General features: G+C 41.1%; 1 protein-coding gene across 3 annotated transcripts in view; it reads right to left on the bottom strand.

Moving 5' to 3' along the window:
• Positions 1–14,819, bottom strand: part of LOC124789765 (cholinephosphotransferase 1) — a 161,482-nt gene that overhangs the window by 68,949 nt on the left and 77,714 nt on the right. For all 3 annotated transcript variants that reach the window (XM_047257220.1, XM_047257221.1, XM_047257222.1), the window contains one exon: positions 11,801–11,926. In XM_047257220.1, the coding sequence (XP_047113176.1) occupies positions 11,801–11,926 (126 nt within the window). The remainder of the gene's footprint in view (positions 1–11,800; positions 11,927–14,819) is intronic.

Below are 14,819 nucleotides of genomic sequence, written 5' to 3'. Positions count from 1 at the left end.
TTGACTACACTTGCAAAGGAATTCAATGTTTCTAAATATATGGTAATGCAAGCAACCCAAAGAGTGCTTCCACAACTTCAACAGGCTCAGGGTAAGCAATTGAGTTCCGAAATAAAGGTGCTAGTGTCGGAGTTTTATGAAAATAATGACTACAGCCAAATAATGCCTGGAGAAAAAAAAAAAAAAAAAAGACTATGTAATGGTGAAAGTGGGAAATGTACGTGTACAGATGCAAAAAAGACTGTTGCTATGCAACGTATGAGAACTATATGTAGAATTCAAGGAAAAGTATCCCAAAACCAAAGTAGGTTTATCATCTTTTTTCAATCTTCGGCCAAAATGGGTTGTGCCTGTAAGTGCAAGGGGGCACACACAACGTTTGTGTATGTGAGACCCATCAAAATGCTAAGCTGATGTTTGCTGCTATACAGGATTCTGGTCTGGATTATACAAAGGTGCAGTGAAACTGCTAGTGTGTGACATCAGTTCCTACCAGTGCATAATACACAGGTGTGAAAAGTGTCCCTGGTAAGGCAAATCTTGCAGAACACGTGAATAACAAACTGTATGGTGAACTCCTTATGGATGACGTTGAACTTCTTTCTTATAAACCATGGACGTACATGGATTGCACAAGTCTTGAAACAAAGCAAAGTACAGTGGAAGATTTTGTTGAAAAATGTGTTGTCAAAAAACGGACAAACTGACCACACACAGCTTCACAGCAACAGCACAATCGGCTTATCTCCAGTTTTGTAAGGATAATTTGAAACAAGATGAAATTATAGTAATACTAGACTTTTCCGAAAATTATGCATTTATAGTTGAAGATGCCATCCGAGGATATCATTAGCACAACAGTCAACCAACTCTCCAGCCATTTGCGATTTACTGTAGAGGTGAACACCTGTGCGTTTTCAGTGACTGTTTAATTCATGATGCCACTGCAGTTCATGTCCACATTCACACTGTCATGGCATATGTGAAAAACAAGCTGCCTCACATACATTTTGTGAAATACTTCAGTGATGGGGCAGCTAGTCAGTACAAAAACTGTAAAAATCTCAAAAATTTATGCATGCATTACCATGATTTTCAGATTCACAAAGAATGGAATTTTTTTGCAACAAGTCATGGTAAAAATGTATGTGATGGTATTGGTGCTAGCATTAAGCGCATGGCATCACGAGCTAGTCTGCAGCACTCTACAGAAGGTCACATTCTAACACCTCTTCAATTATTCACCTGGGTACAGAAAAATATCTCTGGCATACAATCATTCTATGTTTTGAAATATGAGGTGAAATCAGTTGAAGAGTTGCTAAAAAGCAGACTAGAACACGTTAAAACTGTTGCAGGCACAAGGAGCTATCATCACTTCTCTCCAGCGGACTCTGACAATGTGCACATGAGCAGACTGTCAGCTTATAACTATAGGTTCATGCACAACATGTTCCTTCACAGTGTGTCTGACTCAGGATTCAGAAGCAAAAGCAGCAGCATACAACCAGGTTGCTATGTTATTGCTGTTTATGATGACAAATGGTACTTAGGATGTGTTGCAGAGTGCTGTGAAGCAGAAGGTGATGTATTTGTGAACTTCATGGCACCAGCAGGACCAGCAAGATCATTTCATTGACCACGTTTGGCAGACAGGTGTTTGATTCCTTTTGAACATATTCTTATGACAGTTCCAGTTCCTACCACAGTGTCAGGAAGACAGTACAATTTGCCACTCAATCTACAGAGTACAGTAGCTAAAGTGTGGGAGAACTTCTGTTTGAAGCACAATCGACTGGTTTTTAGCAGTTAAGGTGCAGTAAACATTAATGATCGGTTGTGTTAATCTGTCTATATGTTGTTGCTTAGTGATTAAACAGTTGTGGGAGAGGATAAGAAGAGGCAGAATAGTTTACGATATGTTTTTACAAAATTGTGTTGTGGAACAATGGCCGCATCACCAAATACATCTGTCAACTTCCATTGTACACAAATGTCTTGCAATAACATGCTGAAATTTTGAGATATATATCATTATGATCTCCTTATGCAGTGTGTGAAATTTGGCTTGGATACCACTTGTCCCTTTTGTGCTACCACACTTTGAAAATCCATGTTTTTCAGGTAATTTTTCAAATTTTTGTATTTTCGTGTGCATGTAACTCAGTTTTTGTGACTAATATGAGCATGATGAGTTCTGTGTGTGTTTAAGCCACATCAATCTTACCACAAAAAAATTTATACCCTTTTTGAGTGAATTATATTTGGCATAGAGGGCACCTACAATATGTACCTTTTCACGTATTACATTTTTTTAATCACATTTTGGAATTGCTTATTTTCCCTCAGAAATATGTTGTTGGTGTTTTGATTCGTGGAGTGTGTTCTCCAAATGGATGTTATTGGGTTGAAAAATTTCACTGGACTGTGTGGAATAGTTCCAAAGTTATTAAGACCTGAAGTTGGGTCTGAAGATAGATTGCCAGATGCGGGTTGGAATTTCCGGGTCACGCCACCTTCTTTCACAAGTCATAATTCTGGAAATAATTGGCAGGGGAAACTAATACTTTGTACACGAGTGTTCCACACATGCTAGAATTAGAGTACTGAAATTCAGTCAAATCTGAGACTATGAGCTGGAGCCCCTGGTTGAACTGACATGGAATGACCCATACGTAAAATTAATGTATTCAATTTAGTTACGACAAAATAATTTCAAGAAATATATTTAAACAGGCATTTTCTTAAATGACACGTTTCCGACACTTTATAATTTCAACTGTTCTTCAATAGCAATGTTCTGTTTTCATCATACGCCCCTTTCTGCTTTTCCTTTGTTCTCTTTTGCACATTGAGAGCACATGGATCTGGAAGCTGTTTCAAATCCCCTATAGGTGGCCCTTACTATACCTGTTTTCCGACATTTTGTAATGGTCTCTGCTGTTTGGTAACAGCATCTTACCATATATTTGCGATGATTTTACACAAAAATCAATATTTTATTGGGAACTGGAAACTGAACAAGAATTTTCTACCAGTAAGGCTATTGTTTAAAATATAACCTTGGGAAAAGATTTTAAAAAATTCTCCATTGCTCTTTGTCTTTTTCAATTTATAAAACAGTTGTTTGATTACCGACAATCATCCTGCGTCTGTTGGTCTGGTAGCAACAGCTACCCATCAAGCAATTGCAGAGCACATTGTTGAAATTCTGAATGATAATTTCATAATAAATTACAAAGATTTGGTATCAGGGTCTATACAACAAACCTGACGAACAAATGCTTGACGACTGTGCCACACCACTTACTTCATTATTGCTGCTCAATAATTCATGACACTGTACTTGAAAATCTTTAGACAGGATTTTCTCTTTTCCTATAGCCCACTGCTGACATAATCTAGGAACTTAAAAGGGGCATCTACCCACTTCTATCGACACAGTTAGAGGAAAATTGTTGAGCCCCCTCCCCCCCCCCCCCCCCCCCACCTTATATGAGAGCAACACGATCGACACCACCAAACACCTCAGAGAGGTCACAAAAAGAACACCTGCTGATGATCTATTATTAAAGGTTTCTAATATTTTGTGAGTGAATGTATAAACAGTACTCTCATTTGAGCAACGCTTCTGGAATGTAAACAGTGATATGCAAAATTGTTTCTACTTGAATGTGAGACTACGCCTGAGTACATTACTTTTTCGAGTATTTTGGAAAAAGATAGCCTTTCTTGTCATTTTTTAATATAGAGGTTTAACAATCTTGTATTTTAATCTGTGGAAAAATTCCCTGAACATTACTTGTTATGTTGGAACAGGTTTTTCAGACTTCTGTTTGAAATTCCACTGACGTCATTTGATTTTTTTTTTTTTTAATCATAATAATTTTGAAGTGTCACATCCAGTTGTGGAAAGTTTTGTAAATGACACTGTAATATATTCTCTTGCTTCTTCAACTGAACCATTTAATCCTATTTTTGCTGCTAAATTTAGAAGAAGACAGTTAAAAGTACTCAAAATTGATGAATTATCAGAAAGAACATCCTCATTTAGTTTGTTATAATATTTTGTACACCACCTAGTTATCTTGTCTCTTATTTGATAATATCCCATATAGTTTTTATCTTAATATCTATATTATTAATTTTTGTACGTACTTTTGACATTTTAATGACTTTCCTTATTAAAATAAGACACAATTTTTGTAGCATGCAAGTAATGTCGGATCTTGACTTACTTTGGCCTTTATATAAGGTCCCTCTTCCTCCAACACGATATTTTAATTCCCTTAGTTTTCCATGGCTTTACCCGTTTAATGGTTTTTCTGGTTAACTTTTTAGGAAAGCAACTTTCCAATACTGACACAAATTTACTATGCAATACAGTGAATTTGACATTAGCACCTCTTTCTGGATGTACCTCATTCCATACCACCTATTTTAACTTACACTTAGTACCTGTTCTCACAAATAAGCCTCACTGCTTTCTATGAACCTTCTTCACATCTGTAAGTTGTCATATTGTTTATTACCATTACATCATGATCAGATAGTATATTAAACAACTGTGTACACAGTAAATGTTTCGGCCTGAGCACTATCCATAAAAATGTTACCAATCAGTGTCCTAATATCTTGCTACTCTTGAGATGGAAAACTGGCTATCGAAAGTACTTGAAATTCACAAATAATGCTCGCAGTTCATTTTTCCTGTCTGTGTATTTTCAAATCTACATTGAAATCTCCACAAACTACTAACTGTTTCTTCGTGTCTGGTAGTTTGCTCAATAATACATTTCTCAAAAACCGGTGAAATTTTCCTAGAGGAGATCTATAAACTGTTAGAGAAGTATTCTTTTATAACAACTCACAAGCAAATGCTTTAGAATCTGATCTACACTTTGGGTCCTAATTTTACATACAGTATAACCCCACTTTTATGTTTCCAGAATTAACATTTTCCCACCGTTTACGACATTTTTTATCATTCCCATCAAATTTCCTATGTCCATATGTTAATATGCACCCAATTTTGTGTCAACATATTGATAATTTTCACGTGATTTACAAATTACGAAAAAATGTTCCTGGAGAAAAAAAATGACACTGGCAGGATGTTGGCCGTCCAGTAGTGTTTACAAATATTATGTGGTTAAGTTTCTTGACACCAGGGCATTCTACTCAGCAGATTTGAACCAGTAAACATGTAAAAGTTGGAACAATTTGTGCTGTATTTCCCACTGCTGCCAAGCTCTACTTGGCTGATGGGAGTAAGCAAGTTCGTTCGAATAAAGATTCATGACCAATCACAACCACTTGCCAAATGTCTCTACTCCACAAATGCAGTTTCGTGATTGTTGTGATTATCGTGACACCTTTGTCGAACCATACTTAGCGTGTTTCGGCATTTGGCCACTTCTAGCAGTAGTTGACACTGTCATTCACTTTGCATTGCTCAAATGTTTTTAGTTTAAACACAGCAATGATTACATATTTTTTTCAAGCTGAACAAAAAGTGTTTCGAGAATCTATTCTCGCTGTCCAGTGCAGTATTTACGTATGTATTTTTTGTGATGTTACACAAACAAACTATGTGAGTGATAGTTTGCATGTGTGTGGTTTTCCACATAAATGAGAAGCAACAGTACCTGATAACCTCAAAAGATGACTACAGTGCAAGAGACACAGAATAATACATATTCAAACACCACACAAAATACTCATTTACATATTTGCACTTGACAATGAGAAAAAATTATCACAACACATTGCGCTAAGCATGAAAAAATACCTAACTAGTGGAATATTTCATTATTTAAATAATGAATGACAGCTGCAGGTTTTCAAAAGCATTGATTGTGACATCTGAAATTGAGTCAAACGTTTTTACTTCCCAGACAGTTATCAGTTCCAGTTACATCAGCAGTTTTTACTAGAAAATAAACCTTTATTAGATAATAAACAAGTCCCTCGCAACTGTTTTGATGCCTTTTATGTACACATAGCATACGTAAAGTGCGAAAATGCAAAGGGGTATCCTATACATAACTTTACAGCTTAAAACGTTATTTCCTACATTTTACACCATTTTTTGAAGCCCCTTGAAAAGTGTAAAAGCAGGGTTTCACTGTATGTTGCAACTCCTTTCTCCTTGTTAACTACATACAAAACTGATGTTCGTCACGGAACCCCACGAGTGTTTTACCACCGGACAAAACTGCCATCCAATGAGTGGAGGAAGGTGTGGGAAGAGACAAAATATAGTATGGACAATACCCATAGTGTAATGAGTGTAAGAAAATGGAAAAATGAAGTATTACTATGTTTAAATACAAAGACTCTGTCCAGTGTGTGAAGTATTCATATGAACAATTTACTCTGATTTTTGTTTTCAACACTAAAAGTAATGTTAGTGGAGGATGGGTTTCAGATGAAAGTTAAATGTTGTGCATTTCACTACAGACTGATATTTAAATAAATGAATACCTCATGGATCATATCCCTGTAAAAGATCTAGATGCATGACCTGTGCCATACATTCTTCCATCACCACCTATTCAAGTCTAGTCATAAACATCACCTACCCCATCAAAGGTGGTTGGTTGAATTAAAAGACGGGGGGAGGGGGGGACCAAACCCTATGAGGTCATCAGTCCCTTGTTCCAAATAAAACAATGCCCCAAGTGTGAGAATAAAACAAATGAGACTGACAACTCAAAACAGAATGAAAGGAATAGGTTGAAGAGATTGAAACAACAAAGCAGATTACCATGGCTGGTTGGCCATGAGGGGGAGAAAAAAAGGAGAAGCCAGCCACTTTGCAACACATTAAAACCTCCACCCTAGAAGCACTAGGGTGGAGGACACAGAGGGACAAAGTACATGCACTACAACTTAGGTCAAATGATAAAACCCACCATCACGAATAAAATGTAAAACTAAATCAGCCGATGAGGCGGTGTCAGATAAAATTAGCGGCAACGAGTCGGGTAACCCAAGATTTCGTGGCTGGGCAGTCAAAGTGGGACAGTGCACCAGAATATGAGCCACTGTCAACCTGGTGCCACACCAACACTCAGGCAGGTCTTCACGGTGCAGGAGGTAACCGTGGACCGGCCAAATGCCAGCAGAGGACAGCTGATTCCCTGCGAGAGGCCCACATGGAAGACTTCCAAACATTCGTAATCTCCTTAATGACATGCAGTCTGTTGTGTGTACTGTTATGCTACTCCGTCTCCCAAAGCCAAAAAACCCTGCAGCATAAGTCAGAACGCAGGTCAGGTTCAGAGATGCCCATCTCCAGAAGCGGTTTCCACATAGCCTGTTTGGCCTGCCTGTCAGCAAGTTCATTCCCTGGGATGGCGACGTGTCCTGGGGTCCACACAAACACCACTGAACGACGGGACCGGTCCATGGCATAGATGGACTCCTGGATGGACACCACCACAGGATGGTGAGGGTACCACTGGGCGATAAGCTTGCAGGCTGCTCAAGAAATCAGTACACAGAAGAAACGATTCACTGGGGCATGAACATATATACTGAAGTGCACGGGGACAGAAGAGATCGCACGCGAACCGAGATCGTTAGCCCTGGCCTGGACCACCTATGCGGGAGATGAACTGCTGCGGGTGGAAAAAGAAGACACTAATTTGGATGCTCACGAGAACTACGAATGTGTGCAACATAACTGGCAAACAGTTGTGCACTGTCGGATCTCCAATGGAGGGACTCTGGCCTCCACCAGGACACTCTTAGCGGCCGAAAATTGAAAGCCATGGGTGAGAGCCCATGACTACGCCTTGTGGATCGCTCCCTGTAGGCATCGCTCAGGAACACCAGTACTGGTGGAGCAGCACAAAATGCAGAACTCGTCTGTAAACAGAGAGGGGCAGACAGATGGCCCTACAGCTGCTGTGAGACCATTAACGGCCACTAAAAGTTGTGATACACTCAATGCAGAGCCCTGCGGGAGCCCATTCTCCAGGATATGGGGGAAACTATGGCAGGCACCAACTTGGACACAGAAAGTACGGAGCTACAGGAAATTCTGGCTAAAAATCGGAAGCGGGCCTCGGAGACCCAACCCGTATAATGTGACAAGGATATGATGTTGCCAGGTGATGTTATACGCTTTGCATATGTAAAAAAAGACGGCAACAAGATGTTGGCGTATGGAAAAGGCTGTTCGGATGGCAGACTTAAGGGACACAAGATTATCAGTGGCAGAGCACCCCTGGCGGAAGCCGCCATCAGTGGTGCTCTCCCACCATTGCGATGGAAAGATGCCATCACATCAGATTCGGTTGAAGATGACGAGCAGATGGCGCTTGTAGTCAGACGAGAGATGTTTAATCATCTGACTGGATCCGATCCAGCCCAGGAGCTGTGTCCAGGCAATGTCCAACAGTGCTGGGGAGCTTCCACTCTGTGAATGGGGCATTATAGGGTTCTCTGTGGCATGTGGTGAACGAGAGGACTTTCCTTTCCATCCGCCGTTTGTGGGTGTGAAAGGCGGAGGGGTAATTCTCTGACACAGGGGCTCAAGCTTAGTGCTCAGTATAGTGCTCAGCAATCGCATTTGTGTCAGTACATAGCACGCCACTGATGGTAATGCCAGGGGCACCTGTTGGGGCCTGGTACCCAAAAAGATGTCTGATCTTCGTCCAGACTTTGGAAGGTGACGCACGGTACCCAATGGTCAACACATACCTCTCCCAACACTCCTGTTTCCATCGTTTTATAAGCTGGCGTACATGGGCACAGAGCCGCTTAAAGGCTATCAGGTGCCCTAGGAAGAGTGGCACTTATGCTGCTGTAGAGCTTGCCAACGCTCTGTAATTGCCTCAGCGACTCCCAGCGAGCACAAAGAGACTGTCTTTCGCTGGGAGCACCCTTTAGGGATCACATTTTCTGCTGGAGAAACGATTGTGGTAATCACCTGCTCAACTGTCACATCGATGTTACCAAGTGGGGCAGAGTCAACGGTGACATCAGAGGTCAATGGTAACATCAGAGGTGAAAGTTTCCCAGTCCGCCTCGTTTAATGCCCATCTGGGCAGGTGTCCGTGGGCCTGACGCCGGGGCAGTGACAAAAAGATGGGGAAGTGGTCACTACAAAACAGGTCGTTATGTGCTCTCTGGTCGATAGATCGGAGAAGTCCTGGGCTGCAAATTGATAAATCAATGGCTGAGTAACTACCATGAGTCACACTGAAATGTGTTGCGGCCCCAGTATTTAAGACGCAGAGGTCGAAATGAGACAGTAAAGTTTCGACATCTTTGCCTCAGCCAGTAAGCACAGTGTCACCTCACATGGGGCTATGGGTGCTAAAATCTCCCAAAAGTACAAAAGGTTCAGGGAGTTGATCAATCAGTGCAACTAATACATTCAGGGGTACTGCACCATCTGGAGGAAGATATACATTACGCACAGTTATTTCCTGTGTCGTCCGTATTCTGACCGCCACAGCTTCAAGGGGGTTTGAAGGGGCACAGTTCACTACAGACTGAGTTTAGGACATAAACGCAAACTCCACCTGATGCTCGATCAAAATCGCTATGGAGGGCAAGGGTTCACATTGCCGGGAACCAGGTTTCATGGAGGGCAATGCAGAAAGCAGGTAAATGTAAATGTCGTGTGACTAGGGCCTCCCATCGGGTAGACTGTTCACCGGGTGAAAGTCTTTCGATTTGACACCACTTCGGAGACTTGCGCGTTGATGGGGATGAAATGATGACGATTATGACAACACAACACCCAGTTCCTGAGCAGAGAAAATCTCCAACCCAGCTGGGAATTGAACCCGGGCTCTTAGGATTGACATTCTGTCGCACTGACCATTCAGCTACCGGAGGTGGACAAAAAAAAGGTGTAAAGCTTAACAGTTGCCGTAGCTCAGCCAGGCGGTGGAAAAAACCATCGCAATTCCACTGGAGGGTGACATCATTGTGAGACTGGGACATGGAACATTCAATGAAGCAGTGTACGCCTAAGAGTCACCTGCTGCTACCGACTTTTGCCTGAGCAATCTATATCCATTGTGTCTGGGGGTCCGGCAAGTTCCAGGTCCTCAGCAGATGTCAGAATCTCCACCCCAACCTCAGATGCAGAGCATGTAGGTAGCGGTGGTGTGGGTGCCACCGCAAGCTCATTGTTCTTAGGGGTCTTCTTTTTCAATTTCTCGCACTGTTCCATGGGTTTCCCTGGCAGAGAGGACTTCACTGAATCAGTCTCCGGGACTGAGGATGAGAGTGAAGCATTACAACCAGCTGCTTTTGGGCTCTTCAGCCACCGGTGGGTGTCATTTTTCCCACTAGCAGAAACGTGAGAAGGGAGTGACCCAAGGGACCCCTTCCTAGGGAAAGGAGCTGAAGAAGCCTTACACTTCTCTGGCTTGGAAGTGGGGATGGAAATCCCCGATGGTTGGGGAAAAGGGGGGGGGGGGTGTTGCTCCCGAAGTAGGTGGTGCGGGAGCAACAGGGAGGGAAGTGGCCCCCCACCATCAAGGGGGCAGGTGTAGTCTTCCGGTTCTGAGAGGCAACAGGAATTCGAGGAACTGATGGGGTGAGAACTGTAGCGGTGCTGTATGAGGTGGTCATAGCCACAGGATGAAGGCACTCAAATTTCCTCTTAGCCTCAGTGTAGGTCAGTCGGTCTAGAGAATCCTGCAGTCTGGCAAGCAAGGCGAATGGTGCTCTCTGCAGTTGACAAAGACGGGAGGCGGGGTGCCTGCAGTATTGGGATGCAACTGACGTCCAGAATCTCGACCGGTGGGGCTGGAAGTACAGCGGGAAGACATATGGCCGAACTTCCAGCACTTACAGCACCACATCGGGGGAGGGATATATGGTTTGACGTCACAATGGTAGACCATCACCCTGACCTTCTCGGGCAATGTGTCAACCTCGAAGGCCAAGATGAAGGCACCGGTGGCAACCTGGTTATCCCTCGAAACATGATGGACGTGCTGGACGAAATGAACACCCTCCCCTCTAAATTGGCGTGCAGCTGGTCGTCAGACTGCACAGGAAGGTCCCTGTGGAATATAATACCCTGGACCATATTAAAGCTCTTATGAGGTGTGATGGTAACAGAAACATCCCCCAACTTGCCACAAGCGAGTAATGCCCATGACTGGGCAGACGGTGAGTGTGTGTGTGTGTGTTCTATTTTTCACAAAGTCCTTGTTGGCCGAAAGCTGATTTTGTGACAGTCTTTCTGTTATGCCCATCTACGACTCAGCATCTCCGCTTTATGGTGAGTAGCAGCTATCCTTTTCATAATATTGTTACATTCCATCCTGGATTTTCCATTGTTTGAATACCTCTAAAGTAAATTCATAAGCCAATTTTGAAAAGGACCTGAACTATTATGTAGCACCATTATGAAATCTTGATCACCAAGGTGATGAGATTTAGGGAGTCGAAAGCAATATGGTCTTATGAACATTCCGCCCTGTGAAATGAGAGGAATAAAAAGACGACAACAACAACAATCAGAAGAAATAATTGTGAATACTTAAAGCAGTATCCTTTTCAGAGTCTTAACTACTGCAAAATCCAATCTGTTATTAGAGGCCAAAGATTTTTGTAGTTCACATCAATTAACCACCAAAACTGGAACAAGTTGCTGACAGTAGATCTACAAAGGTTACAACCTTGAAAACATATGAGGACTCTTAGAGTAGGTCACAGATTCTTCAACTCACAATCTAAATTCAGGAATAAATCATGACTCTTTAGGAGTAAATCACCTTGCAGATGTATTAAACCAGACAACGGATATTTGGATACTTACCAAACACAGCCATAACACTATATATTCACGAATGAAAAAATTGAAATACTGATTGAGAAACAGCATGGCCGGCCCAACCAGAGCTGTATCTAAATACTCCATTTCATTCTTCGTCATATGAGCAACCTAAGGAAGAAATGAGTATGATATAAATATGATTCTTCAGATTTGAAGCAAATTAACATTCACATTTAATGCCGAGTTCTGAAACTGAAGACACATATGTAGCAGTTAGCTAATTCTATTAACGAAAACACATTCCAAATTTTAAAATGTTTCATTCTTTTACCGCCATATTTTTTTTGTAAAACAGTAAACCTAGTCTAACGTACTGGAATTGCTATTAAATCACAATGATAACAGAAAATGTTGATGTCCTCAATGCTCAAGGTGAGAAGCTTGCTAGACAAAGAAGCCACAGAATATACCGATAGGCCGAATACCCTGTCATCTTATTCAACTCTGGCTCTTAATAATGTAGGAAGCAGATATGATAGGACATAAAATTTTAAGTGTTTTGCAAAAACTTTATTCTTGTTTGTTAGAACAGAGATTACGTCATCTGCTAAAATAACTTCATGCCCTGTTGTCTGCATATAAATGTCATGTACTGAAATTTGTACATCAAATGCACTTCACAACCACTCTCTGAATATGCCCTAAGCACAAATGACTAAGGCAGACTTCAATTTGTCTAACACATCAGGAAGAGGTCACAACTGCTGAACAGCTTACTGCAAGTTGCTTGAGCTACTATTTTTTTCAGCAACACATGCCCTGCTACTCAACAGTGAGGTGAGAGCTTAATGGGAACAGGGAATGAGAACATCTATGTTGCTTCACTAAATTTCATGTTGTTCCGTTAGAGGTAAGAAATGGAATAAGTACATGTTGAATGCTGAGGGATGTGTACATCAGAAATAGAGATGCCACTGTTGCCTCAGTGCAGTAATAGCTTTATTGCTACCAGCCGTAGTTAATTGAATATGAATGGTCTAAGAACTGTGGCACTTTGGTTGCTTCCTACTCCTCGACTCATTCTTCCTTACTGAAGTATGCAGGTTATATAAGGCAAGTTGTGACTTCTTACGACCAATTACCAGGATCAGATGCCCTCTAACATAGTTGCGTTTTAAGAGACTATGGAAAAAATTGAGTGATGCTGTGTGCACAATTGCAAACGTGCTCCTTTAGAGGAAAAGTGACACATGGAAAAAGTTCACTGCTATAGTCCACACTTCAGACAGACACACAAATAAAAACAAAAAAAGTTCATCCAATGCAAATAACATGGTTGTATTTTTATTTATTTCCCCTGTCGTAAGAGAAAACATATGTGCTCCATCAGACGAAATACCGGCACAGAGCAACATCACTGTTATCAACAAGCCCGCTATTTGTGTACTCTTTTGATCATGCCAGCTTGGGTTTATGTGCTAATAGAGAGTTGTGTAGCTTATCATTCATTTCTGTAACTTTTTCAAAGACTGTTGTAACTTTATATTAAAAATTAATCACTATTTAGAGAACACATTTCTAACTTGTTTCCCATACTGTCATTACAGAATTGATATTGTATCGACAGAGAGAGAGAGAGAGAGAGAGAGAGAGAGAGAGAGAGAGAGAGAGAGAGAGAGGAGGGAGGGGGGATTCAATACTAAAATAAAATAAAGTTATAGCAGCCTTCGAATGTTATGCATATACTAGGTGCATTCAATAAGTAATGTAACACATTTTCTTCCCCTCTATGCAGGTTTGTTTTATTGGGACTTGGCTACGCCATATTATTGCTCTATCTTTTGGCTACAAAACCCTACTTTTCAATATAATCTCCATTCAGGAGCAGAAGACCCAGCCTTGGTACAAACTGTCAGTCAACACCTCAGTCTGCATATATACACCATAGGTGTACGAGACTTGAAAACAGATCTTTGGAACCATGAAGTTCCATTTGATTAAAGTACTTACGCCTGGGTTTCAGGTAAGATTCCCCACTTTGTTTGATGCTCAGGTGCTATTTCAACATTGTTGGAGAGCCTCTGCAATGTGGTTCGAGTTTAGTGGGAATACAAAGTGGGCTGAGGCACGAATGGGAATTAGGATTAGGATGGGGGTGTGCCAGGGTAGTCTATGCAGCTGTGCCATGCCACTGTGCCAGGGTGGTGAAGTCATTAGAGCAGCTGCCTAGTGAGCATAACACCCACATTTGAATACTGGCCTTGGTACAAATTTTCAGTCATTGCTTCAGTCTGCACATATACATCATTAAGTTATTAGTGGAACTTCACAATAGAAATGAAAACTATGCCTGCAAATTCCCCAACATTCACATTTTGCCCTTGTTGTTAAATACCAGCACTATTAATTAGTTCTACAACAAGTTACAGAATAATTTATCAGTATATTAACGGCTGTAATCTCAAGAAGATAAAATTTGATGATATCGAAAGGTTGATGGCATGCTCCCATCTTACATTCCGAATGTGTGGTAAATACACTGATGGGGAAACATGACTCACATTACTGTCAGAATCAGTTTTAGAATAGTCTTCTTCAGCATTGCTTGAACTATCACTGCTTGCTCCCAAAGTATTATTAAATTTTCGATGCATTATTACACAATACCATCATTTTTGGCTGCCTCACTGATGACAAATGCAATTCTAATCACAATTTTTGTCCAGTTCTTGCTTGTCACTTGACTGACAGCTGTTACAAAGAGATTTTCAACTTGAGAAATGGTGAATTTTTTGCAACAAAGTAATTTGTTATTTGTGCCCTTATCCCTCCAACGGCACTGAAATGACAATGGTATGGAGGAAGCTAAATAATTTCATGCCCATGCCTTTTAGCAACCTCCTCAATTACACATGTCTGAAATTGTGGTTTCTTTTGTGCCAATATTTGTTCAAATTTTCTCTGAAATCCACTTTTTATTGTATCAGAATAATATAGTCTTTTTTTTTTATTGCCATACTTGGCGTCGTATTGTAACAATGAAATTATATGGAGCATTATC

Source organism: Schistocerca piceifrons, chromosome 3 (genome assembly GCF_021461385.2).
Source record: "Schistocerca piceifrons isolate TAMUIC-IGC-003096 chromosome 3, iqSchPice1.1, whole genome shotgun sequence".
In the NCBI taxonomy this organism is placed as follows: domain Eukaryota; kingdom Metazoa; phylum Arthropoda; class Insecta; order Orthoptera; family Acrididae; genus Schistocerca; species Schistocerca piceifrons.
Note: the sequence above shows the minus strand (reverse complement) of the source record. Positions and strands in the feature narration are given on the sequence as shown.